We start from the raw sequence: 26026 nt of genomic DNA, 5'->3' as shown, positions 1-26026 counted from the left end.
ATCCACTGCTTCTGACATTTTGTAATTTATCAGAGTAATTTTCTACAGGGTCTGTATTGACTACAATCCCTCTATTCTAATTATTCAGAACTTTTGTCTGTATTAATTATTGTCTAACACATTAGGGACTAAAAAGGAAGTCCGAGCTTTGGTTACCTATATAGTCAATTATACTGAACGTAAAAGGGTTATTCATGCTGACACTGCTTTTCTCACCATATTTGGAAATCCTCAGCTAGAACAAATAGACTTTGAATACTGTTCTGGAGTTCAACAAAACCCAAAAAACTAAAACAAAAACAAAAACCGAACAACAAAACAAAACAGCAACCTACCATTTATACAAACAGGCTGGCAGATAGTTGGGGAACCTGAGAAGTATATTTATGGAGAAATTGCAGGCCGTCATGTAGAAAGAACGAGAGGAGTGCTGCAAATGTGAACTAAAAATTAGGAATGTCCAGTAGAAGTTATAGAAGAGTACGTGATGCCGGACATTGTATCCTAGCATGTATCAATCTCAACTGCAGCCATTGTTTTATTTGGGAGGGGATTTTTTGTTGCTGTTTTTTAACAAGGAAATATCAAAATAATACTTCAATGTAGTGAAGCCATAGAGCCATCTTCTGAGACACGTTATAAAGTAATTTAAACCTATATTCTCAGTGATGTATCATTTTAATGAAGTCAGGAAGCAGTTTGAGAAGCAACCACATTTTCATCCAGAGATAAAACTCAAAGTATGAGTTTTGTTGCTGTATAGGATTTTGTGCTTTGGTTTTGTTTTTTTTTTCCCAATTTATGTGATAGCTGTTGTCATTTCCAACACAGCAGCCATGAGTGACAGCAGTCTAGAGCTGTTGAAGTATCTGCATTAAAAATGCAGCTAGAAGTAGCTGGAGAAATATGATGGAATGGCATATGTTTTCCGATATTAATGTGTTTGTTTAACAGCTGATAAAATAAATGAGGAGCAAAATTATAAACTTTAAGAACAAGGAGGAAGTTCTTAGAAACAAAGCACCAATATTAGGAACATAAACATTGCTTGCTATGACACTGTCATATCAAAGTGAAACCAAAGAGGAAAGTGATCATATGTAATACTCTTCAATAAGAGTTCCTAACATCTTTGTCACAACCAACCTGTGTTGTAAATGTCAGGCTCCAATCATCAAGATTTCAAACCTGTGGCACCACTGATATTAAAGGATGCATTCTCAAATTCATTAGGAAGACTAGCTAGGGATTGGACATTTGAATGGATAACAAGACAGAGTCAGCATATGTAAACAAATCATTTGGAAAGGGTGTATAAAACTCTTAAATCCAGGATTAAGGGAAATACTAAATATCTTCTATTACACAAGTAGATTATTCCCAACCAGCCTTTGGTAGAATTCATATATATTCTTGTAAAATGGCTGATACTATCTGACGGGTGGGGAGAATCCTCACATTAAAAATATACTGGCTTAATCAACATAGACATCTTGTAGAGCTATTGCACTGCCTGAAGAAGACTGCACTTTCAATACAAAATCATTTGTGGAGGAAAATAAGTGACGTGATTACATCTCCTTGTTAGACAAGATACTAATACTGCAACTCATTTGGTTCATATGATGTGTTGGCTTTTCTAAAAATATAAGCACTGTAATGTTATAAAATAGGACATTTTAAATTTCGAAGATTTTAGTGTTTTATTTCTTTTCCCATGTGCCTATAATGTCCTAGATAGCCATCAAGAAGACCTCGTCAGCTTTCTCAAGATTGTTGAAAATAATTCAGAAACACATAACCTGATTCTTAAGATAAATATATCTGTTTTGGGGGAGGCTCCTAATTTCTTTGTCTTTTCTGAATCAAATGGAAATTCTAGTAACATTTCGTCCTACTAATTTTCAAAGGAAATAAGTACAAACAAAATATATAAAAATTAAAATTTTTTTAAAAGCAAATGCATAGATTTCAGTCTACTAGTGTGCTCGTTTTTAAAATAATATTGTTAAAGCCTTTATCTAAAAAGTCAGTATTTGCACAATTTCATTGAAACTGTTGATAATAAATGATGAAATGTAGCTGAAAAATATACTAAGTAACAGAAAATTAAAATATCTAAGAGATGTCTCATAAATTCTTTAAAATACTCATATGTTAAGTCTGTATTGGATATTACTGGCATTTAATTAAAGTTTTTGAAATTTAAATATTGATCTTTGAATAAAGAAAAACATTTGCAGGTATTTCAGTCACACCTGCATTTGTAGTGAAAACCTGAAATAACTAGGGAGATGGTTTAAGTTTTTTTAGTCTTCAAGGGATGTAGAACTTTTATTTGACTTCTGGAACTGTAGCGTTTATTCAGTATTTATTTTGGGTTCATTTTTAACTCAGTGTTGTCTCTAATGTTTTAGCTGAGGAGGGTCCCACTTCCCCCTTTCACCTTGCACACTCTGAGGGCTGCAGCTCTGGCACAGTATCCTACCTGTGCTAGCCTGTGCTTCCTTCTCCAGTGTGCGGTGGTGCCAGACTTAGTACCAGTGCATTCAGTCCAACAAGGAAATAAGTCTGAGAAAGAGTTAGCAGGTTATAGAGTTAGTGGTGGTGGTGGACTCTGCTGTCCCTGGTAGGAAGAGACTTCCTCTTTTCATTTATTAAAATTTACTTTTGGATAAATCAACCGAAACAGAGTAAAATCTACTATCTATTTGATAATAAGCTATATAAACACGGTGCTGGTGTTAAAGCTGAGAGATGACATTTTAATATAGGGATTAAATTACTTTATGCTTATATGTATTTATATAAAATATGATATAAATAATATGATGAGACATGTAATTTTGTAAAAATATAAAATCCTATAATTTTTATAAATTTAAAAAAAAATAAAATTATGTCTCCTGATGAACAACAGATCTCTAAAATGGATTTAATAAATGCAAAGTATTGGCATTCTCTATGTGTCCATTTTGGTAGATAATTCAGTACTTACTATATGCACTGTGTGCTACAATCAACAATTTATAAACAGTTATATGCCAGATTCTACATCAGCACAGAGCTTAAGTTGCCCATGTGTTATTCCTAAGTATCTTAATTGAGTCTTCAACATTGAAATTAGTTTCTTGGGTGATGTTGTTCTAGTGCCATGTATACATTTGCCTGTTACTGACATATGAATGTGAACACAGAGTGCATGCATACAGACAGCATAGAAAGCTGTCAATACTCTGTATATTGATCTTGCTATCCTGAGATCTGTAAACTGATACCATCCAAAAAGTTTAGCAATTGTATAATAAACTTTGGGATGGTAGAGGAAAATCACAGATGATTTTCCTGGAATAAAGATTCATGTACCTCCAGCTTTATATATCTTCCTCTAGTACTATTGTTATACTTTATTCTGTAGTTTAAGAAAAGAGATTGAACTAATACCTACGCTATGAGTTTTGTTCATGTAAATTACTAGAATAATATATTTGCCACCAAATGAAAACCAACCCATTCTGTACTTTTTCTCCCACACCATTTGCACAACTCAGTGCTCTTCCTCAAATGCATGTTGTCATTTTTACTGAACTAGGTTTGATTTGGAGTAAGAGTTCAACGGCTAGTTGACAAATCAATGCTACAGAGCTTGCATTAGCATATTTTTCAGCCTCATCTGTTTTGGACTTCAAACACTTGACTCATTTGTCCTTTGAAATTCTTTTTGACAAGCTATTAATCTCATGTATTTCCCATTTACTTACAGATATTAGACAATGACTGAAATGATGGAAAACAATCTAAATGAAACCAAAAGATCCCCAAATGAGTTAGACCAATACCCAAATGCACATTATAATACAATATGAAATATAGACGTGTTTTTTTGAAGATTGTATTTCAGAATATAAAATAATGTGTATTTGCTTTTAGAACTGGCTCAGCAGGAAAATGCTGGGCTTTCCTGTTCAAAATCAATTCATCTCTTTTGAAATACATGAATCAACATTGCTGTTGTCTCAGTTCTTTCCATTCTAATTTCACGAGTGACCACGTAAGTGTGAGTGTTGTTGTACACTGGGAAGCATGTCATAGCTTCGTGTCCTCTTCTCCTGCAGTTTACAATGGGAGGATGACAATATTTTAGGTCCTGTAATCACTTTAGACTTTAAGCCAGAGGAGGCCATAGAGGTTATTAAGAAACCTGTAGCTCTCTGAAATTAATGAAAAATACAGCTGTGCAATAAGTACAGTTTTATTTCTGTGTTCAGTAGATTTGAAAAGAATCTCCTGGTAACAAAGAGAATTTCACAACTCTCCTGTGGACATCAGTAAAACTGTACCCATAAATGCTGAAAAGCTCTGCTCCAGCAGGGTAGCATGCACAAACAGCTCATAGACAACAGGAGAGACCAATCTTGATATTCAGAATGTTGGATGCATCAGACTCATATAAGGTAGACTTCTATTTTCAAAATCTCCTATGGTTGCTTGTGTACAGAAAAAGACATTTTTGCATTGGTTTGCTTAAAAAACAGCTTATGAGTAGAGCAATCATTGTACCTAGATGTGATAATAATAGTAACAATTAAAATCCTTCGTCTGTCATCTGCTTATAAGTTTGGCAAACTTCTATGGTAGAGCATTATATTATCCAGGATGACCTGAAGCTCTGTGTGTGTGCCTCTGTGTGTGTGTATAGCCATATAAAGCTGCTAAAAGGGTTTGGCAGCCTCCAGGACAATGCATTGATTTTCTTACGTTAAAATATTTCTGAAGTTTAAACTTTTTCACTCATAGTGCTTTGGAGTAGGGACTTTAAATTAGGCAGATTCATTTTTCTGCTGTCGGGTATGCAACTCTTGCCTTGCCCATGAAAACTTGAATGTTCTGATGAAGTCTGTAGAAATCAATTTCCCACATTCATTGGAGACTTGTTAGAGTTTTGCAGTGAAACGCTTCATTGCTGCTCTGTGTACCTGGCATTCGTCAATCCTGACTTGCAAGGTAATACAATATTTGCTATAACTGCTCCTTCCAGCCGCAGAGAACATCTGGAAGCCATAGTGTTTAGGGGCAAGTTCTGCCTGTGTTTGCAACACTCCTCCTTCTAACATCCACACCCTGAGAAAGAACAGTGTGACTAAGACTGGCAGAAAGCAGCAGTGCTGGGCCTGGCATGGTGCAGAGTGGAGGAAATGGGGACAGAGGCAAGTAGGAAGGGGAAAAAAAAAAGAATCAGATAGAAGGACGAGATGGGACAGAGGGAAAGTAGGAGCAGAAATGGTGATTAATAAGGCAGATGGGAATAGGGAAACAGTCCTCAACCATGCAAAATGGTATTACAAGTAAAACTTGGGTGCACTAAAATGTTGAGGATCTCACTTCTGCAATTTTTAGTCTTTGAGATACATCTTTATAGGTTTTGTAGCAATGGGCAATAGGACAGCCTAGCTGTGTCTTATGTTTCCATAATACATTTCCTCTACCATTTGAACTTTTCACTTTTCCCTGTGCTGAGGGGAGGATAAAATCTACAGTTCTGTATCACTTCCCTCTATCCAAAATGGGTGTGAAGACAAATTCTTTTTCTGCTTTTTTTTGCCAGTAACAATATGTCTTCCAGGAGCAAGGGAAGAGTAAAAAGCAGACTTAACTTTTCATAATGACTGATCTGATTAAATTGATCAGTATCTCCATCTTTACTGAAGAAAATTGACTTTTTATTATCTAGGACTGAATAGCTAAAATAAGTGTTTTGTTTGTATTAAGAGACCTCAACCTCTCGTCTGTGATATTACGAATCAGCTATCTAGTGTAATTCACTTCTTTGTTGGAAGTATACGAGTTACCTCCGTGGAAGAATAGTTTGAAAAGAATATATAAAATTTTCATTTATTGAAATTAAATTTGGCATCTGGGAATAAGGTTCCAGGTTTCAAATTATATGAAAAATGAAGTATTCAAATGCGTACAGGGGCAGTAGTCTTACTTGATCTAGTTTGACCTTCTTTCACTGAAAACTTGCCTTCCCTAATAGCCATCAAACATTGGGGTTCAGCCAATGTTTAGATATAAATTATTCTGAGTTTGCTTTCTTTTCTATGTTTTGTGTTTACTGGATAAAAAACTTCAATGAGGATGTTATCATAGTACTTTAGATATTTATGCACACAGGAGAATGAAAAAAGTTTAATTAAAATTATATAGTTGATTATTTTACCAATATCATTAAGCAACAAATCTATAGAAGTATTGAAATAATCATCTAAATAACTCTTTCTGCTAAAAATAAATATGTATTTAAGCAGACCCTGCTATTCAGGAAATGACAAAAGGTGAAGGATTCAGTAACGTAAAGCTAAATACTTGAGATTTAGAACTGACCAAATCCAAAAAATGTAAAATCTGATTGGTGTGCATTCTACAGTATTATCTCCTGCAGGAGCAGTAAGTTATGACTAAAAATTATTAAATTGTAACTTCAGCAAAGTTGGTAAAGGTTTATGCTTGTATTGAATTCAAAATGAAAAGTTTATTTGAAAGTTGTCTCTAAAAAAGAATTTTTTTTCCCTTAGCAGAGCAGTGTGAAGAATTGCATTTGACGCTGTTGTTACTGCAGAGGGGATATCAAGTACCTTGAAAGGATTTATTTTTCTTTAATAGATATATGTATTAATTTATCATAGTGGAGGTGATAATTCAAAGAACTGTGAGTCAGTAGGTCTTGGGAAGTGAGTCACTTCATGGGGATTGATCGATTTTAAACTTGTAGTACCATAGCAACTCTCCCTCTAACCTACAGATTGAAATATTCACATTTTTACCTACCAAGTTGGCAGCCAAGAATCACAAGGATAATGTTGCAACGAACATGAGAGATTAAGTTATGTTGTGCAAAATGAATGTGGGAAAAGAAAATTGAGTGATACGTAACAGTTTTGTAAAGACAAGATCTTACATACCTATTCCACCAGATAAAAAATTTCAGGCAAAGGAGAAACTGTACGGTATCCTGGCACTATTAACTTCTGTAAAATAAGAAAATAGTAACACTTTCTCTATAGCTTTAGAATCGGCCTTCCAGAGTATTTAAATTCATAATTAAATATATTTTTCTTATCTTTCATTCTCAAAATTGAATCTGTTTTCTAAATTGATATCAAGAATGAATTTATCTCATGACATATTTTTAAAAAACTAGAATAACTTGTTTTCATTGATAGAGTTTATGAGGAATTATCTGTCAGATGTAGACAGGTCTTTAATTCAAGTAAGAAATCAAATAATTAAAGGAAATTATAAATTTTATTTCTTTCTTATTTTTTTAATACTCTTTTTATTCAATTAGAAAGTATCTGAGATAAGCTGCCATTCTTTTCGAATGCTTTCACCTATAGCTCTTTGAAAATGAGAAATACACTTGTGCAAAATGTTTTTCTTTGATACTTCTGAAATCTAAAAATGCAGACTGATTTTGAGTAGACATTTCATAAGACGTGTTGTTTGCATGCTTACAATCTCTACAAAAAGTCTCTTTATCAGTAATTTTTTAGTTTGGTGGTGTTTAATAAGACCTACGCAGAAGCAAATATAAAGATGAATTATTGGATGAATTATTGGTGGATGAATTATTTATGAACATTCAGAGGAACGTAACAGAAAGAGAGTAGCATGGAACACTCCGTAATTGTATTTGCCCTGTCTGTTAAATTGGAAAGCCAAACAATAGTCTTTGATCAATGATCTGTTGAAATCATAGCCTGCTTCTCTGCACTTAGCCCCTCATAGAAAGTTTTCATCCATTTCTTTAAAGCTTCAAAACTTGCTAAACCGTTCATGCTAGTGATTTAATGTCAGCACAGAAGTAACTTTCTATGTTAGAAAAAAAGATGTAGTAATCCAATAATCCAAATCCATTTATTTTTCATTGTGACTGACAATGTAGTAATGCCTACAGCATCACCTCCATTGCTTCTTGCTGGTTTGGATAAGTTCAATATATGAGGATATTTTCACGTTATGCTGGTTATCTCCAGCATTAACAGTATATATGTTATTATGTACTTATCCGCAAGGAATGTTTTCTTAACATTATGTCCTTTTGTATCTGAACTAAATACCCACCCCAGCAAGCACAGACATTTTCACATCATTCTATAAGCAATCCAAAAGGAAAAATCTGACATATGATTCCATGAATGAGATACATCCATTCTATTTCACTTTATTCTTTAGAAGTCATTAGATCACTGGTGGAGTAAGTATTTGGTAAAATCTTTGACATGTTTTAAGGCAACAAGCAATTAGATTCAATATGTGATTTTTTTTTCTCCTTAGGCTTCTTATTGATGGTAATAACCCATATTTTTTCAACAGGATTGAATTCATCCAATGATTATTATATAAATATAGACATTATATATATAATATATATTTATACATTATATAAATGTATACATGTGCATATATAATTATATAAAGATAACCAGTGTATTATTCTGAAAGCTAACCTGAAGTAGTGAATGATTTTGTTAAATATAAGATTCAAAAAAGGTGGAGTATCACCATAATTGCTCACAAAATGAGTAACTGATCTTTCCTGAAGTTGTTCTGTCACTAAACACAAATACCATTTGTAGAATTACTAGTTTGGTAATTAAACAGTCAAATGCTTTACTGCTGCTACTAAATATTATTATCTTGAAATGTAATTTTATGGAAAAGTCTTTTATATTTTCACACTGGTTGCATATCCTTTATAAAAAAAATACATTTCTTTTTACAAATCATTTCAAATTTAAACTATTCTGAATGTATCAGAGTAAGTGGATGATGTTATACCAAACTTTATAAATGTGTATCATGGCCTAGATTAGCTAATTGTCCTCAGTAAGAGGTTTAAAACATTTTCTGTAGTCAGTTATGTGTTTTCTAGTTCTTAAAGATTCTTCAACAGATAATTTGTCATGACAGTTTCTCTGTCAGTAGCTCTTTTCTTTATTCCTGAGAGCTTTAATTAAATCTTTTAGATGTGCTTATCACTTCTCAGCACATATTTCAGTTTTATTTTATTCTGAAGAACAGAAGAGTCACTTTCTTCTAGTTTTCAGATAGCAATGTGAAGCATTTTTATGAGATAGCTTCTTTGTACAATATTTCCAAAAAGTTAAAGCTTACATTACATATATTTTTTTTAGGGTAACATGTTTATTGTCCATCAGCTCCATACTTGAAAGCCTTCTGTTGTGATTTGCATTTACTGTCACTTACAAAAAAATATTAATGTATGTTACTCAATTTCTTGTAAGAAGCTTCTGAGATGCTTTTAAATAATTGATTTTGTCTGCTTTTCCACACTGCAGGCATGTTTAAAGATATATTAGCAAACAAAAAGCACAGAAGACTTTTGAAACATCATCACAGATCTGCAGTGGCAACCATTACAAATTAAAACTCTTATGACAAGTCTCACACAATATAATCTGAGAAAGGTGTGGTATCATCACATCACAGCAGTGGTGATAGTAAAGTTACTTTTCACTAAAACTCTTATTTGTGATCATTGGCCTAAATATGAGGAAATCAGATGATCAATATTTAGATTTTGAAGAAGTATGAATTTTCAAAATTTAAGCCAAACTGTTTACTTGACATACACAAATCAGTTTTTGATGATATTTTATTCAAGAAGCCAGTTAGTAAATATAAATGTAAATTCTTTATTGCATTGTAGCTTTAAATAGACAAATTGGAATTATTCAGAAACCCCAAAATTTTTTTATTTCAGAGCTAAATAAAAAATTGATGCTTCTACCCAGAACTGAACTACCGGAAACTTTGTCATTTGTTGCAATGTACATTAATTCAGAATAATTAAGAAATTAATTGCTACAGTTCAACAAAGAGACACAATAGAAAAGTGAGAATCTGGAAAGTAGTGTGAAAGAGGTCCACTAATTAGAAGGTGATGTATGACCAACTGCTGGGAGTTGTAAGCAATAATGCACTTTGCAGAAGGTCCTGGAAACCTGTCATTTTCATGATTAATTATTTTCTTAAGCACTTAGAAAGTCTACTTTCATATTCTAGTGTCATGGCCCTTTTTAAGAAGGAAACTTGCAACTAAAGCTGGTTTCATATGATATGAAAAATGAAATATCTTCTAACATGATGATGGGAAAGTGCAGCGCTAGAGAAGCAATATTGCAAAAATTTTGCCAAATGAGCTATTTTGTATTAAACTGGAGCATATATAGCAAAGTTGCAAGACAGTTGTGATGTTTCCAGTTTTATGTATTTTAACAAGGTGCAACTTTGTTGAAGGCCAGTACTATTCTAGTGGATTTTAATTCTCAAGTGATAAATATGGAGAAGTTATTCTGACAGATTTAATCTCGAAAAGGAAAAAAAAAATGAATTACTTAAATTCATCAAATTAACAAGAAAATTAACATTGATTGCAATGAAATATAAGATTATAATGTCTTCCAAAGGAGAAACTGTAACTTATCTCATCCTTGAAGTCATAATACATACAAAATACCACTGGGTTTTACTGGACAGAAAGAATTCATGATCTGAAATACAAAAGATTGAGACATTGGTACTGATTTCATGTTAAATAGAAACCCATGCGTATAAGTCTGAAATTTCTCCCTGGTCAGTAAGACTATGTCTCAAATGTAGTTGGAGAAACAAACAGCTGAAGCAAAAAGTCCTCCACATCCTAGCAGATTGCATTTCCCATTTATAATTCTTCTGATGCAACCTTAGGTATGGGTCTGAAAAAAGAATGTTAATTTCAAGTGTTGTTCTGTATGCTCATTAATGCTTGAGGAATATAGCAGAAAAATACCACACAAAGTTCCTTCTAAACTGGTATCTTGTTTCTGATGGTGGAAAAAAAGGGGATTTATGTAAGACTGAAAGAGCAAAGCAGGCAGGTAGACATACATCCCTGGAGTACAGTACCAGATTCCAGGAAAATCAAGGTCAATGATTCCTCAGTCAGAGATGGTATCTTTTAAGCCTTATATTGAGTTTTCTTCTATTAAATTGTTCAATAGCTGTCTGAACCCCAGTAAAGCTTTTGTAACAGCGTATTACAAAAGATCTCAAGATTTAACTGTGTTCTGATAAAAGTTGTTCTTTATTGCATCAAACCTGCCTTTTGCTGGTTTCATCTGATGCTCCCTACTTTCTATGCTGTTAGAGTTGGAGACCTGTGTTCCTGTTCAGTCAATCATATGCATCCTAAACTTTGTTTAATCATCCCTTCTGTGGAAGCCATCTCATACATTTGTTTACATGTTTATTGTTCTGCAAACCTTTTCCTAGTTTGTGTGATTTCTTCTCAGGTACATTAAATATTGTATTCAGTATTCAAGATGTGGTCATTTTATTGGATTAATATGGTAGCATAATAACTGTTGTGATCTCCATTTCTTTTTTAATAGTTCACATCATCTTTTTTTTTTTACTATTCCAGATCACTGTTACATTATCTTATCACTTTTCATATTCAGCATAAATAAAAATTTTTTCTCTTTCAAGGAAGATAGCAATATATTTTCACTGCAAAAGCAATGGGATATCTAAAAAAGCAATTAGTTTTGTAAGTGGAATAATTTAGAAGTTTTCTACTTCCAGTCCTGCCTTCAGATTATTTAGAATCAGCTTGTCTGTAACTAGTCAGAAGTTAGCTATTTCTGTATGACTTTTTTTCTTCTTTTTTAAATATTGACAGTCTGATGATCACTTCTCACTGAATTGATCTCACTGTCACTTCACTGACCTGAAACTATCATCTTCTTAGGCATATTTTTACAATTTTCAGTAATTTATGTTCTTAATTTCATTATATTGGAGTTTTTTTCTATACCACAAGGTGTTCTTATTACATTTTTTTGATAACATTCTCTGGATTTTGTGCAACAACCCAGTTTGAATCGTTCTGTTCTGCTACATAAAGACCGATAGGAAAAAACTCTTCCAGAAACCTCCTCTCTTTGTAAATTTTCACCTTAAGATTACTAGTTATGGGTTTTTTTTCCCTTTTCTTTAGTTATAAAACATTCTAAAAATTCTTCTTTTTCTACATTAGATCAAGAACAGGAAAAAAATTTAAATTTTGATTTTCCACTGGGCAGCTTGCCATCTGTTCAAAACTCACACCAAATTTGTATATAGATTTACATGGGATTTTAATCAGATGTATGCATACGATTACTTTCCTAATCGCATAGAAAAATATATATGAAAGACTGCAATAATACATATGTTTATATATATAGGAAATTTTACAGTGGAAGATAATAAAAAAACAAAGCAGTTAAAAAGCAAGATACAAAGCAGCTGAAAAAATAGTCTTTGCTTTTTAAGTTTATTTTTACAGTACAGGTATGTCTAGTAATTCACAAATAATTGAAATACTCTCTTCCTGCTTGAAAGTGCCTGACATCTTTAAAGATCACTCTGTTAATAAAAGCTGCGTAAATGTGCCCACAAGGTGTTCAGATGTTTTTGTTGATTTTGAGAGACAAATTAGAAGCTGGCAAGGAATAGCTCTTTTCTGTATCTCAGTGAGCAACTATGATGCATCTCGTTCTTTTAGAGACCTTGAATGATGATGTGCAAAATTGTTTCTTGAGCCTATTTCAAACTCAAAGTACTGCACTTTTTTCTTCTACCTTTCTAGACAGAGAAATAGTAATGTATTTTTTCTGTATCCATTACGGTGTGCCTTACACAGACATATATATTTATCTACAAAAGATGAACAGAAGTAAGGATATTCATGGGCCTGTCAGCATTTTTGCTGCTTGTAACCTTGTGCTTCTTTACTATTACCTGTACAGTATTTGTCAAAGTTACTTTTTCATTACCATTTTCACGCTTCAGCTATGTTCCAAAATTTAGAAACTTAGCAGAAAAGAGAAGACAGAATTCAAAGGTTCTCATAGTTCTTAGGTTCAAATCTAAGAAGTCTGTTGAGGGGAGGATATTTTGGGCATATATTCCTCCCCCAGACTCAAGATCTTTTAAGCCGAACAGCATCTCAAACCTGTAGAACGCAAGTGTGTTCTTCTTGGAGGGACTTTAAGTACTTCATTCTGAAGATCACACTGTCATTAAGAAACTTCTTTCCCTTCCTAGTACAGTGGCACTTGCCATAACAATTCCCAAGTGATAGTTGTGCCAAACAGAAAGAGTGTAAAGTAAAAGTTGAGCTAAGGTTATTCATATTATTTGTATATTATTTCTGAATTTCCAGGTTATAAGGAGGGAAGATTTAAGAAAACTTACAAATTCTTACTAACACTAAAAATGTTGTTCCACAGAAATGATTTATGTATCCTCTTAATTTGTGTTAGTTTCATGAAAATAACTCATCGAATGTTAAAGATACATCAGTGTGGAGCTGTCGGCGATGCTTCTTTCACAATTTTCAAGGGAAAAAAAATGATTCTCACATCAGGTTTAGGAATAATTAAATGCTATGTTTTCTTATTCTGAGGTAAACTAGCTCATACACGTACATGTATTTGTAACAAACAGCTGTCTGTTTTTTCATCTGTCGTTATATTACTCTCAATTTGCCATCTAATATAACTTGAAGGAGATGAGCTGCTTACTTTACCAAAATGACATAGCCACCCATTACTAGAATCTGACAGCAAATATTTCTGATATTCTTCTTGTATCAGTTTATGAAGTTAATGGAATTATACTGGCACAAATTTGATCAAATCCAGCACCTACAACACAATATATGAACAGAGTTCAGAAACATATGAAGAAAAGAATAGCTTTTTTGGTTTCATTTTTTTTATGTTTCTTAAATTTAGCAAAGATAATGTACGTGCCTCTGATTTCTGCATATTCTATGGTGGCATCATTTACATTCTTACGATAATGTGTATTCTGTATCTTCTACAAGATCCTGTAAAATTTCCTAAAATCTAGAAATATCTGCCATGCAGACAATTTTCTCAACCTGTTTTTGTTATTTCTGATCCTAGTAGAATGATAACTCGCTCTAAATCACCTGCTGTGATTCATAATTTTCAGGAAATAAAGAGAATACATTGAATCAGTTATGCCTGGTTTAACAGCACAACAAAAAGTTGGATTCTGTTTCTGGTCACAGAAGAGCTTCATAGCATCTCAGTCCAATATTCTATTATTTTTTGATGCCATAAATAGAAAAATAAAGATTTTGTCATTTGTTTCTTTTTGGGTTTTTTTTTTACTTTTGAGGATAAATATGCAATAAAACCACATATATGCTCCAGCTTCTAATTGGGTCAAATGGGTGGATGGGTTGCTTTTCAAGTGAAAGAGTCTTAGACTCACTGACTTGAAAAAAAGAGAGCTGAGAGGGATATAAATAAGATTTACAGAATCATTGAGGGCAGTGAATAAGTTGGATGTGACACTGTTGTTGACCAAATATGAGAACTAGGTAGCGCTGAAGCCAGGAGGAGAGCACAAAGGCAGCAAATAGGAGCAGTGGTTTGTGCAGCCTTTTGCACAGAAAGGGACAGAAGGTGGATGTGGGAAACCACAGACCAGTAAGCCTCACCTTGAACCCCTAGGAACTATTTCCAAGCATGTGGAGGACAAGAAGATAACTGTAAGCAAATAGCATGGATTTATAAAGCGGAAATTATGCCTGATCAACCTGATATAGTCTTCTACAATGAAATGGCTAGCTTTGTGGATTATGGGAGAGCAATGAATATTTTTTATGTTGACATTAGCAATAGTTTCAATGCTGTCTCTCATAACATACTCATAGACAATCTGATGCAGTACAGACTACATAAATGAACAGTGAGTTGGACTGAAAATTAACTGAACTGTCAGGCTAAAACATTTGCTGTTAGTGAAATGAAGTCCAACTGGAGGGCCATCACTAGTGGTGTACCCCAGGGGTCAATACTGGGGCTAGTACTGTTTAACTTCATTAAGTTAGACAATACATATCTGTATTATGGGACACAGTGCACTCTCAGCAAGTTTGCAGATGATACAAAACAGAAAACAATCATTAACAGACCAGGTAGTAGTGCTGTTATTCAGAGGGACCTCAAGAAGATGGAGAAATGGGCAGACAGTAACTTCATAAAGGTCAAATAGGAATGCCAAATCTTGCACTTGAGGAGGAACAATCCCTTGCACTAGGGCAAACTTGGGGCCAACTGTATGGAAAACAGCTTTGCAGAAAGGGAGCTAGGGATCCTGTTGAACAACAAGCTGACTAGGAGTCAGTGACATGCCCTCAAGACAATGAAGATCAGCAACAGTAGGACGAGCATGGCCAGCAAGTAGAGGGAGGTGATCCTTTCCCTCTACTCAGCACTAGTGAGACCACATCAGGACTGCTGGGTTTAGTTCTGGGCACTCCGTATACTGGAGGGAGTCTATAAAGGGTCCAGAAAACGATTAAGGACTTCATTACTGTGAATCTACCTTAAGAGATTACTCAGGCAGAGTGTATTGGCTGATTCCAAAGGGGATTGTCTGAATTGCTGGGCAACAGATCAATAAGAGCATCCCGAAAGTGCTAAACAGGAATGTATCTGCAGACATTCTTGATACAATGATTCTGGATGCTGGAGGAGTACCATAAAAATAGACAGTAGAAACATAGTCAGCTCATGTCACATGAGCTGTCACAGTCACAGACATTAAAATTAAACTTTTCAAAGGAGTTTGTAGATAATAGGTCATCTTGTTCTAAGCTGTATCGAGAATTAGATACATTATGAATGTAACTGAGATGTGGAAAACTTCAGGCATCTTTTCTTACCAAAAAATTCAGAAAAACACATTATTGTTTTTTCCAACATGAAAGCAAAACTAGAAATGGTATTTCACAAATGTCAATTTGTTATTCCAACACATTGGCAAATAAGTAAAATATTGTTACAAAAAATGGACAAGGTGAAAAAAGGAAGAGTGCTCTGTATCTTATCTAATCATGTTTTACCTCTTGTCTTTAACTGCTTTACTCTTTGTCTGCTTTTATCGTTGTCTGCTTTACTGCCGTTTAGGGATCAGTGCTTTCCCCCTGCTGTTTGCATACTTAAGATAAATTTACTGGTTCTGAGAGCACTTGTACTATTTTATCAGACATGGTAGGTCCTAAGATAACAAAACTTTCACATCACCAGATTACCATCAGCATTTGTTGCTTTTCACTTAAGCTCCCACATGATTTCAGCAGTCAAAACCTTACAAACCATAGAGCCAGAGATTAGTGCTTTGTGATATTTGAAAGCTGAGGTTCAAACTCCCAGTTAGATAATTTTCTAGCTGCATGCTATCTTTAACAGTTTGTGAGATAGCAGCTACTGTCATGTCAGAATTTGAAGCTGGGAGGAATGGAAGGGAATAGAATAAGTAATTGTAATGTACGCATTCACATTCTGTCTCTCAGCCTTACAAGTTTTAAAAGAAATCCTGTCACTGTTGCACAGGTTGTAATCACAGCGCTGCAGTGATGCACAGTATTTGTTTCTACTCCAGCCAGCTCAAGAAATATCAGACTTCAATACTGTCAAGGATGAACAGAGTTTTGGGCAATGGTCCAAGGCAGAACATAGTGTATGGCAGAACTCTCCAGTGCTTCCCAGAACTCTCATATAATTTTCATTCAATGACTGTAACTATATTGAATCATGTTGCAGTATGATAAGTAGGTTTTTTAGGAATTAAGTGGTTTATTTTGTTGAGTGTAAGTGATTTTTTCCTTACTTTGAAGAGAACTTAATTTTCAGTTTAAATATTAATGTAGTCTAGTGTTTTCACACAAACAGTACACAACAAAGAACCTACCTGACATGATTCTGAAGATAGCCCACTTAGTTTCAAGACAAATTTGGATGGAGAATAGGAAGTGGATAAGGGGACGGGGGGGAGGAAAGTGAATGTCTGCTACAAAGTTGAATACCTTTCATATCTGGAAGAGATGAGAGGAAAGTAATGAAGATGCATGTTGAGCAACTGTTAAAAGTTAAGAATTCTGAAAGGGTAAATGGAACTAAATTGAAGCTGGCAACCATGTAATTACTAGGAAGGGAAATGATCATGCTTTTTATTGGCCTGGAGATTATGCAGGTGAAAATATTACTGTAAAAAGTGAATCTTAATGTATTAATGTATAAAAAAGGAATGAGAAAGAGCTTGTGCCAAGTGTACTTTCTTATCTCTTTTTCAGCTATTAAATAAAAGCCCAGAAAAAAACCCTCCATGCAAATCACGCTTTTTAAAACAGAAAAAAGTGTATATATTATTCATATCTTCTTCTCTGTAGGACTAGAAGAACTGTGCCTGTGTTCAGAAATCGGAAAACACTTTGTAAAGATATAGTAAAGCACATTGTACAAATAAGTCTTATACTATCTACTTAAAACTCTTAAAATAGCCACTGATAATATCTGCTTTCCTGGGTAGAATTTAGATTGTTTAATAATAAGTCATTTAGCTAAAAGTTCACAGGTTTGGTTTTTTTCCTATTTTAACCTGACCATATGAAAAAAAAATAGAAAATATTGATTGTACTGTGTTGATGGCTATTTAATGTTTCTGACATCTCCTTTTCAATTTTTACTTTTAAACGTATCTACATTTTAAGTGCTTTCAATATGAATGTCAAACACAACAATTTATAGAGAATAATGACGAAACCAATTTATATTTGGCCTTAATATATGCTTAGTAATAGCAAAAGAGCTGAAGTATGCTTCATACTCAAATACAAGGGCATTTTCTGTTCTCTTATTGTAATAAAGAATTACAGATTTGTTGGAACAACTGAATGAGACTGATAAATAGTAATGGGCATAGAACAAAAGAATTTTCAATCAAGTTGTGAAAAGTCTACTCTTTTCTCCATTATTTTACTGTAACAGCAGATGATATGAATATCCTGGTTCATTCCAGTTGGTTCAGAGTATTTTAAAAACCAAAGCTAGAAAAGCCAGGAAGTTGCTGTCAGTTCTCTAAAAGCTGAAATTATTTATTTCAAGATGTGTCCATTTTGTTGGGGAGATTAGATAGATTTTTTTCTCCTGTCATGTAATTGAAAGGAAGCCTTTTCTTCAGAAAAATGATTTTATTTGATATATCATGCCATAACCTGGCATGATACACTTCTAAAATATTAGAATTGAAGAAAGAAGTTATTATGCAAAGTCAACGGAGCAGAAATATGTGATTATCTGAGAATTAAGGAAAAACAGTTTTAAAAAAATCCAGACATTTTTAAAGGTCATCTTTATTCTTAATATGTGCCAGAATGGTGAAATTGTTATATTATAAATGGGAATGATACTTCTTTTGGAAAACCACACTGTTAACAAGACCTGAATTTATAAATGAGTGTTTGAAGGGGTCCTTCTCTGTCAGGTAGCCACAGTGTAATGTTAATCTTCTGCCATTCTTAAAGTGCTTGCTGGGTGACTTACTCAAACTATTTGATCTCCAGCAATATTAATTTCAGATTCTGATCTGTACGACTATGATGGTGCAGTTGCAAAGTGTTGTTCCTAGTTTGCAGTAGCAAAAGTTTGCTCAAAATTGTAATTTTTGTCATATTCCACTCTATGGAAAATATTGCATGTAATTGTTTCGTAAATTTAAGTAGTAGTTATTGAAATACACTGTACTCAGAATTGTACTAGGGAAATTCATTCTGAGAAGAATTTTGACCTTAAAAGGGGATATATTTATATGGCAAACCACAAATATTTCTTGTAATGAAAATGAAAATCGAAAAGCTTAATTTTACATGAGTCCCAAAGAAGCAAAAATGGTTGAATGAGAAGTACAGAAAACCATGACTTGGGGTCTTGTGGCTCTCAAAGGACACACATTTACAGAAAAAGTCATACTGTTTAAGAGTTCATATAGTATTTTTGGAGATTGGAATTGCATAGTGGATGAGTTTACACAGGGTCTAAGCTATTTCTGCCTTGTAAAGATATGAAACCTAATTCAATATCCTTATGTTCACTCATGGTCTGTAACAGTCCCTTAATGCTAAATGGCAAATGTGTTTTAATTAAATAAGAAGGTGACATAAATCTATGCTACTATAATTTAGGCAAGAACCTTTAATTCCACTCAGAATATTAATTATTTTAGGCATGAATAAAAGCCTAAAACTGAGGCATAGTTTATACCAGTGAAGATACTAACTCAAGCTTGTCACGATTTCCTTTTTTCATTCTGATTTCATACCAGAGATCTCTTCCTTCTCCATCCACACTTGGAAATAAACTATGCATGATTTTTCAAATAGTGTTGCTTAGCGCCACTGTCATGGATGAAAGAGTAAATGGCAAATCCTTGTGGATCTGGATACTGATGTTTATTATTTATTATTATTAAATGAACTCTCACCTTTTACTAAATATTCAAGATTAGTTATTTGTTCTAATCAGTTATTAGATCTAAACATTTCTGATGCAAGCATTTGACAAGTTGGTGCGTTTCTTTATTTTCACTAATTTAATTGTCTATATCAAACTCATTAAACAGTTTATGAATTTTTTAGAAAGGCAGATAAGATAATTAACAATATTCCTTTGAGAAGAGAACAATTTGTTGTTGTTGTTTGTTGGTTGTTTTTTTTCCCATAGAGAGTTCTGAAATCAAATAAGAATCTTGGTAGGATTGAGCTAGTGTGGGAAAAGTTCGACACTTCTAGGAGGCATATGGAGTCTGTAAATATCAAAGAAAGAGACAACTTATCTCACAAACAATCTGCATCTTGGTTTTGGTAATCCTGAGATTCCTTAATCTTCAGATTTTTGAGAATATCCATGAAGGAGAAAAAAATCCTTCAGATGTCCTGGTTTCCCTCTCTTCTCCATATGTACAAGTGGACATTTATCAGTTTATAGTCACCTTATATTTCTGGTTGTATTTTCTTTAACACTACTACATTAGTCCCTTACTATTTGTCGTGGTTTTAGGCTGATCCAGCAACTAAAACTCACACAGTCGCTCCTTCTCCAGTAAAGTGGAGAGGAGAAAAATATAATAAAGGGACTGAGGGTCGAGACAAGAACAGAGGGAGCACCCACCAACCACGGTCCCGGGCAAAACAGACTTGGCTTTCTTAAAAGCAAAACAATTTATTAACGGTGACTTAAAAGGACAAAGGGAAACAAAACTGGTTACTTGAGAGGATAAAAAGAAAGAAAGCCAGATCTTAAAACCGACACCTTCCTTCCCTCCCCCCCCACCTTTCCTTTTCCTCCCGGCTCTACCTCCTCCCCCCAGCGGTGCAGGGGGCAGGGACTGGGGGAGTGCAGGTCAGTTCATTCCGTGCTGTTACTGCTGCTTCTTTCTTAAAGGAGGAGGAGTTCTTACACCCTTTTTCCCTGCTCCAGTGGATCCCCTACCCACGAGGAAAAATCCACAAACTTCTCCAGCGTGAGTCCAGCCCACTGGAAACAATCCTTCCCCAAAGATTGCTCCAGTGTGGGCTTTACCACAGTCTCGGGTACTTAGGGAGCTGTAGCCACTCGCTCCGGCGTGGGTCGTCACGCAGACTGCAGATGCCTTTCTGCCTTGCCGTGCATCCCAACACAATCGTCCTCAGGCTCAGGCATCTTCTCCCCACGAGCTGCGAGTGGGTCTCTGCTCCACCAAGGCTGTCCTGGTTGCAGGGGGGCCGCCTGCTATCTCACCATCAGCCGCAGGGGAAACTCGGCTCCGGCACACCTCCTCCCGCTCCATCCTCACTGACCTGCTGTCGATGCGGCTGTTTCTCTCAGATCTCAGTCCTCTCCAGGTGAACTCAGCCCAGTGGGCACCCCGGGAGTGGGGTGCCCCCGAGTTCCCCAGCTGGCTCAGCTGCCGCCATTCTCCGTGGGTGGCGCCAGCCCGACACAGGCAGCTGCCCGGCCGGGAGCCAGGGAGCGGGGGCAGTGCCCTCCTCCCTTCTCTCCTCGCTTCTGGGCAAAGCACCTTTTCCGGTTCCTTTGTCCTGACTTAAATAGGGCAATTCGCAGAGGCACGGATTGGCTCAACCCTGAGGGGGATGGGAGTCCGATCTGGTGGCCAGAACTAAGCCTAACCCGGTTCCAAAACCGGGGAGGTCGCAGGGAGCAAAGCCCCTCTCCTGCCACCAGGAACGCTCCCCCGCCCCATCAAACCATGACACTATTTTACCTCTAATCTATGCTCCTGTGATATACCCTCATCTGTCCTTGGGGAGTCTTCATTGTTTCAAATCAACAACAATTTTGTAATGTCTCTGTAACACGAATACAGCAAATTATGTGAGGACTTAAATGAGAAGACAATAATAATTATTTAAGTATCATGTGTAGCTACATTAAAATAATTTTATCTAGCTCTCCCATATAATTAAGGTTTGGAGAAAATTCTACCTTATGTTAATACTTACTGTGCACTTGCACTAAAAAAAAAAATAAAATTGAAAAAGCAATGAAAAATTTTAAAATATTCTGCAGAGAAATGCACACACAAACTATATTAATAGACCTCTAAATTAGTGATGCTAAACAACAAAAGCAAGGAAATGCACAGTGAAGCAGGAAATGTACCATATGTTATTGTATACCTGGGCACAATGGGGACACTGTCTTAATGGCTTTCTTAATGTTCCTGTTGTACTAGATATTGGTGGACATATGGTATGCTGCCTTTTTATATGCCTGTGCATTTTCATGATTTTTGTTAGCTGACTTTGATAGCGTTTTCTGCTTGTCTGCTGTTAGGGAAATGGCTTAAAAATGTTTTGCTCATTTATCTGGAGTTTAAAACCCATGCCTTTTATTTTGGTTATTCATTTGTACCTAATTTTATCTTTTTTTTTAAATTTTTCTAGAGCAGTTGCATGTTACTTTTTTTATTAGGCTTTCCACAATTTTAGTCCCTGTTTGGCAGTAGTTTGGAACACAGTTGTGTAGTCCTTCCACATACAGAGGGGTTTTGACTCACTCTCAGTGCTGGCTGAACAGACGGCTAAAGCAACAGAAGCAGCTGCAGAGCTGACCAGGCTTTGCATGACCAGGATGGGCACTCGTGCAATCAGCTGCTTCCCTGCCTGCCCTGAGGAACCTCAGCATGCTCCAGTTGAAAGCAGACATGGTTCCCACTTCACCTTGCTCCTTAGTGCCTTTTCTCTACGTGACTGAGAGACAAAAAAGAAAAACTTCTTGCCCCAGCCCTTCCCAGATGCCAGGTGTTGTCAAGGCGATTGGCTGCTGCAGACTATTAATGGGAAAGATTTCCCTAATATTTTTATGGCACCGGCTGCATAAGTGTTCACATATAGGCCATTCATTACTGCTGTTGAATGGAATACACATATTGAAGACCCTGAAGTGCAGAAGTAGGAGGATTATTGAGTATATTATGTAAACAGAGAAAAGCAATTGAGCCAGACCCTTTTGACATGCATATATATATAACATACTCCAGTCATACTTTGGCAAAAATTCCCTTCCATAAAGCAGTGATCTCAACCATTCTTACAGGAGATGCTTGAAGACTGTTTTAAACCAGTGTGGGAATGAAAGGAAGTTATTGTACATTAGCTTGTCAATAGGCACTTTTAAGTTTTGTGATTCATTACGGATTGGGACTAGTCTTTTAAATAAGATTGTCAATATGCTAGTGATTTCTGGCAAGCATGTATGCTTTTATATGAACATTCAAAGCTTATCATTCCATGTATTCATGTACTGATTCTAGTAGTAGCTCTTTATATGCGTAACTACATTAATTTGATTATGAAATGGAAGTCAGAGTGAAACTCTCTTACTGTTTTATGGATGTTAGATAGACTAACATTACATCTAGAAGCAATAGATGAGGTATTTCTAAAGCACTGAAGTAAGAAATATTTTAAAAACAAGTAACCTGATTTATCTTGAAAAAGTACTATGCCTATTGCCAGAGGAACAAGATGTAATTTAAGCCCATTCCCATCAGTTATGGCTAATATTTTTCAGATATTTTTAGGTTTTTTTCTTTAAATTTAATTTTAAAATCTTTCAGTTGCTAGTTCTAACATTAATATTTTTTTGGTTTACATTACTTTTTTTAAATTAGCAAAATGAATGGAAAAGCAAAAACCTATGAGTGATGTACTGATATATTCACACAAGTATTTTTAATAACAAGGAGTTGTTAATAGAACTTATCTAGAATTTTTAATAAAGCAAAGTTATTATTGGAAATCATTAAAATAATTAAAAAGGAAACAGCCATCTGTGTCAAAAAATTTTGAGTGAAATTCAGTAACAACAACTAATTTTCAGATCAGCCTTGTCTTGCATATCCAGCAGGGTGAGAAATTTGCCAGCTTATTGATTCTTACTGATGTAGACTTGGCAATCAGTCTGTATCTGGAATGATTAGTGGGCACGTTCATCAGTAGACAGGAGCATCATGGGATCTGTGACACTGTAAGCAATCACATCGCTATGCTAGCTGAAAGCCTTTTACACTTTGTCAGCTTACTTGCCCAGAGTGATTTTGATATGTGATGCTGTTTTTTTCTTAAGAATATAATGGGCTAACTTATTTTCCAAATAATAGACATGTTAGAGTAGATGTTTATGCATCATAGCATGACTGATCCATTCACACTGCCAGGAACTGGGTTACAGTTATGAAGAAGTAACTGGGGACCACTGCGTGCCACAGTTGACTAAAAAATCTCAGGTTCCTTGACTACTTGTTCAGAAATTGTTCACAAGATTTTTAGGTTCCCAGAGTCAAGATTAAAGCAATGGGCTTGTGAATTCCTTTATCTGAAAACCTGTTCAAGATATCTAAAAAATACAGGAGTTGCACTGTAACTTATTATAGGATTTCATTGAAAGTGTAAAGATGACATGGAGAGAATTGGAGATGTATGCCTTAAGCTTAAAGCACTGAAATTTTCAATTAACCATTCATGAGATAAGAACTAGTCATACACAGAAACAGTTTCAATCTGCCAGAATTTATTCACTCTTATATGAGCTTTTATTGGGTTGGTTTGTAGTGTAGCTACTTTGGGCAGTACTTGGGCTTATAAATCTGGATCAACCTGTGTTGTTCTGTGCAGAGCTACAGAGTGTCTGTTCACTGTACTCTGAATTCTGGAGAGCATAATAGCGTGTTGCTGGTGCCCAACTTGAGTGAATGCTCTTGTTCTGTTGCACAGTTACTGAAATGTGATTTATCAAACCAAGGTATATAATATAGGTTTTAGAGTTATTTTTTTTAATGATAATCTTTACAACGGCAATGTTTTTGTAAACAATCTCTCCCTATTGCCATTAATGTAATAAGAAGACATTATGCTGGACTAGTGGCTAGAATTCTATCAAATGAGAGGTCTGAGATATCTTTGATCTCTTTCACTATTCTTCGCTTTCCCTTCTTCCAATAAAAAGACTCATGAGTTATAGGTAAGTATTGTAAATGTACTTTGAATAGCAGTAGTACTGCAGTTCAGAATGGTCAATCGAGAAATAATAGTTCCTAGTCATCAGGAGTGAAGGAAGCGAGTGTGGCCTGCTTCTCACTCTGAAAATTGCTCTGAAACCCTATACTTTTTTCTTCTTTATAAGGAATCAGTTGAAAAAGTATCCAATATGTACTGTAAAGTTAACAATACTGAAAAATAGTCTCATTTAAATTCTGCTGACTCCTACTGAAACTTTTTTCTGAGAAGGAATCTCATCTGCAACTGTTTTAAACTTTTCTGATTAGTGTTGTGGTCATACTTTTTTAAAAATTTCATTTCAGAGTAAAGAGACAGAAGAAAGTGAACTCAGGATTTGGGACCAGACAAAATTCCTTGTATGTTGCTGGAGATTCTACCAAGACAGTGAGTAAAGATGCAGAAGATCATCAAACAGCCCTGCAGCAATAAGGCTAACAGTAAAAAGGAGGGATAAAGAACCTACACTCTTTGTGAAGACTTACAGGAAAATTTCATTGAAAAAGTGCATGTCAGACATATATAGGAACATTGTATGCATTGTGTGCATATATTCCAAAAATTTTTTATAAGAACCAAGGAAAATATGCTAGTGTCAGTGTGTACCAACTTAGAATTTTTTTGGCAGTTTTTTGTCCTTTTACAGTTGTCTTAATTGCTCTCTTCTAAAGGAAAAGGTGGACTTTAACATGACCCATAGTTTATCTTTGGGAAAAAATAAATTAGAATGTAAATACCATAAGAGAGAGGTCCTGGGAAGACAATGAGTCTGTAATAGAAATCAATTATTTGAATGTTTTTTTCTTACTTTACTCCTCTTTTTTTTTTTTTTTTTTTTTTCCCCCATACAGCAATGGGTAAATAACTCTGTTTCTCAGTTTCTCCAGTTCTATCAGGGTGACATGCATATTACACCTTTCTTTCACTTTAAAAATCGTAATATTTAAGGAAGAGAAGTTCTTTTATTTAAAATGTGCTAATATTCTCACTTATATGTTTAGATTGAAAAAATACTATTTCTCTTTGTTTCTTATACTGAAGACATAATATACACAGAAATAATGAATCTCAAGTTTATCTTAATGCATATATCACATTTCTGTTTAAATTTGAGTTTATTAATTGTCCATTGAAAAATTGTAAATATCACATACAAAGTAACATGAATGTATTAAGATAAATTGCAAAAAGAGATTTTAAGAATTTTAGAAAACTCATGAGTAATTAAAATACCAGCAACTTTCAGCCATCAAGTCAGACAGAAATCATAATGGATTGCTCTTTGCCATATATAGTTTTTAATGAGTATATGCAGACTCTGTTTCACAGAGAGTCTGTGAATTTGCTTTAATTGTTCAGCAATGTGTTTGATTCATACCTTATGTCTCTATAAACTGAACACTTCTAAGAGAATTGTAGTTGTATTTAAATCCAACAATATTTCTCCTTCCCCTAATATGCTCCATTCTCATTCTAAGTGTGCTGCAGATACTGTGTGATCCCCTCTTGATTTCTCTTGTAATTTACCTAAGACCATACAAA

The 26026-nt window shown here is 34.8% G+C and overlaps 1 protein-coding gene across 1 annotated transcript in view; it reads left to right on the top strand.

Moving 5' to 3' along the window:
- The window catches only part of CCDC102B (coiled-coil domain containing 102B), a 164265-nt gene extending 139386 nt beyond the window's left edge, over positions 1–24879 (top strand). The window contains exon 5 of the mRNA XM_086609237.1: positions 24790–24879. Within this exon, the coding sequence (XP_086465363.1) occupies positions 24790–24879 (90 nt within the window). The remainder of the gene's footprint in view (positions 1–24789) is intronic.
- Positions 24880–26026: the final 1147 nt, after the last annotated feature.

This window comes from Tauraco erythrolophus, chromosome 3 (assembly GCF_009769465.1).
Source record: "Tauraco erythrolophus isolate bTauEry1 chromosome 3, bTauEry1.pri, whole genome shotgun sequence".
Lineage (NCBI taxonomy): Eukaryota > Metazoa > Chordata > Aves > Musophagiformes > Musophagidae > Tauraco > Tauraco erythrolophus.
Note: the sequence above shows the minus strand (reverse complement) of the source record. Positions and strands in the feature narration are given on the sequence as shown.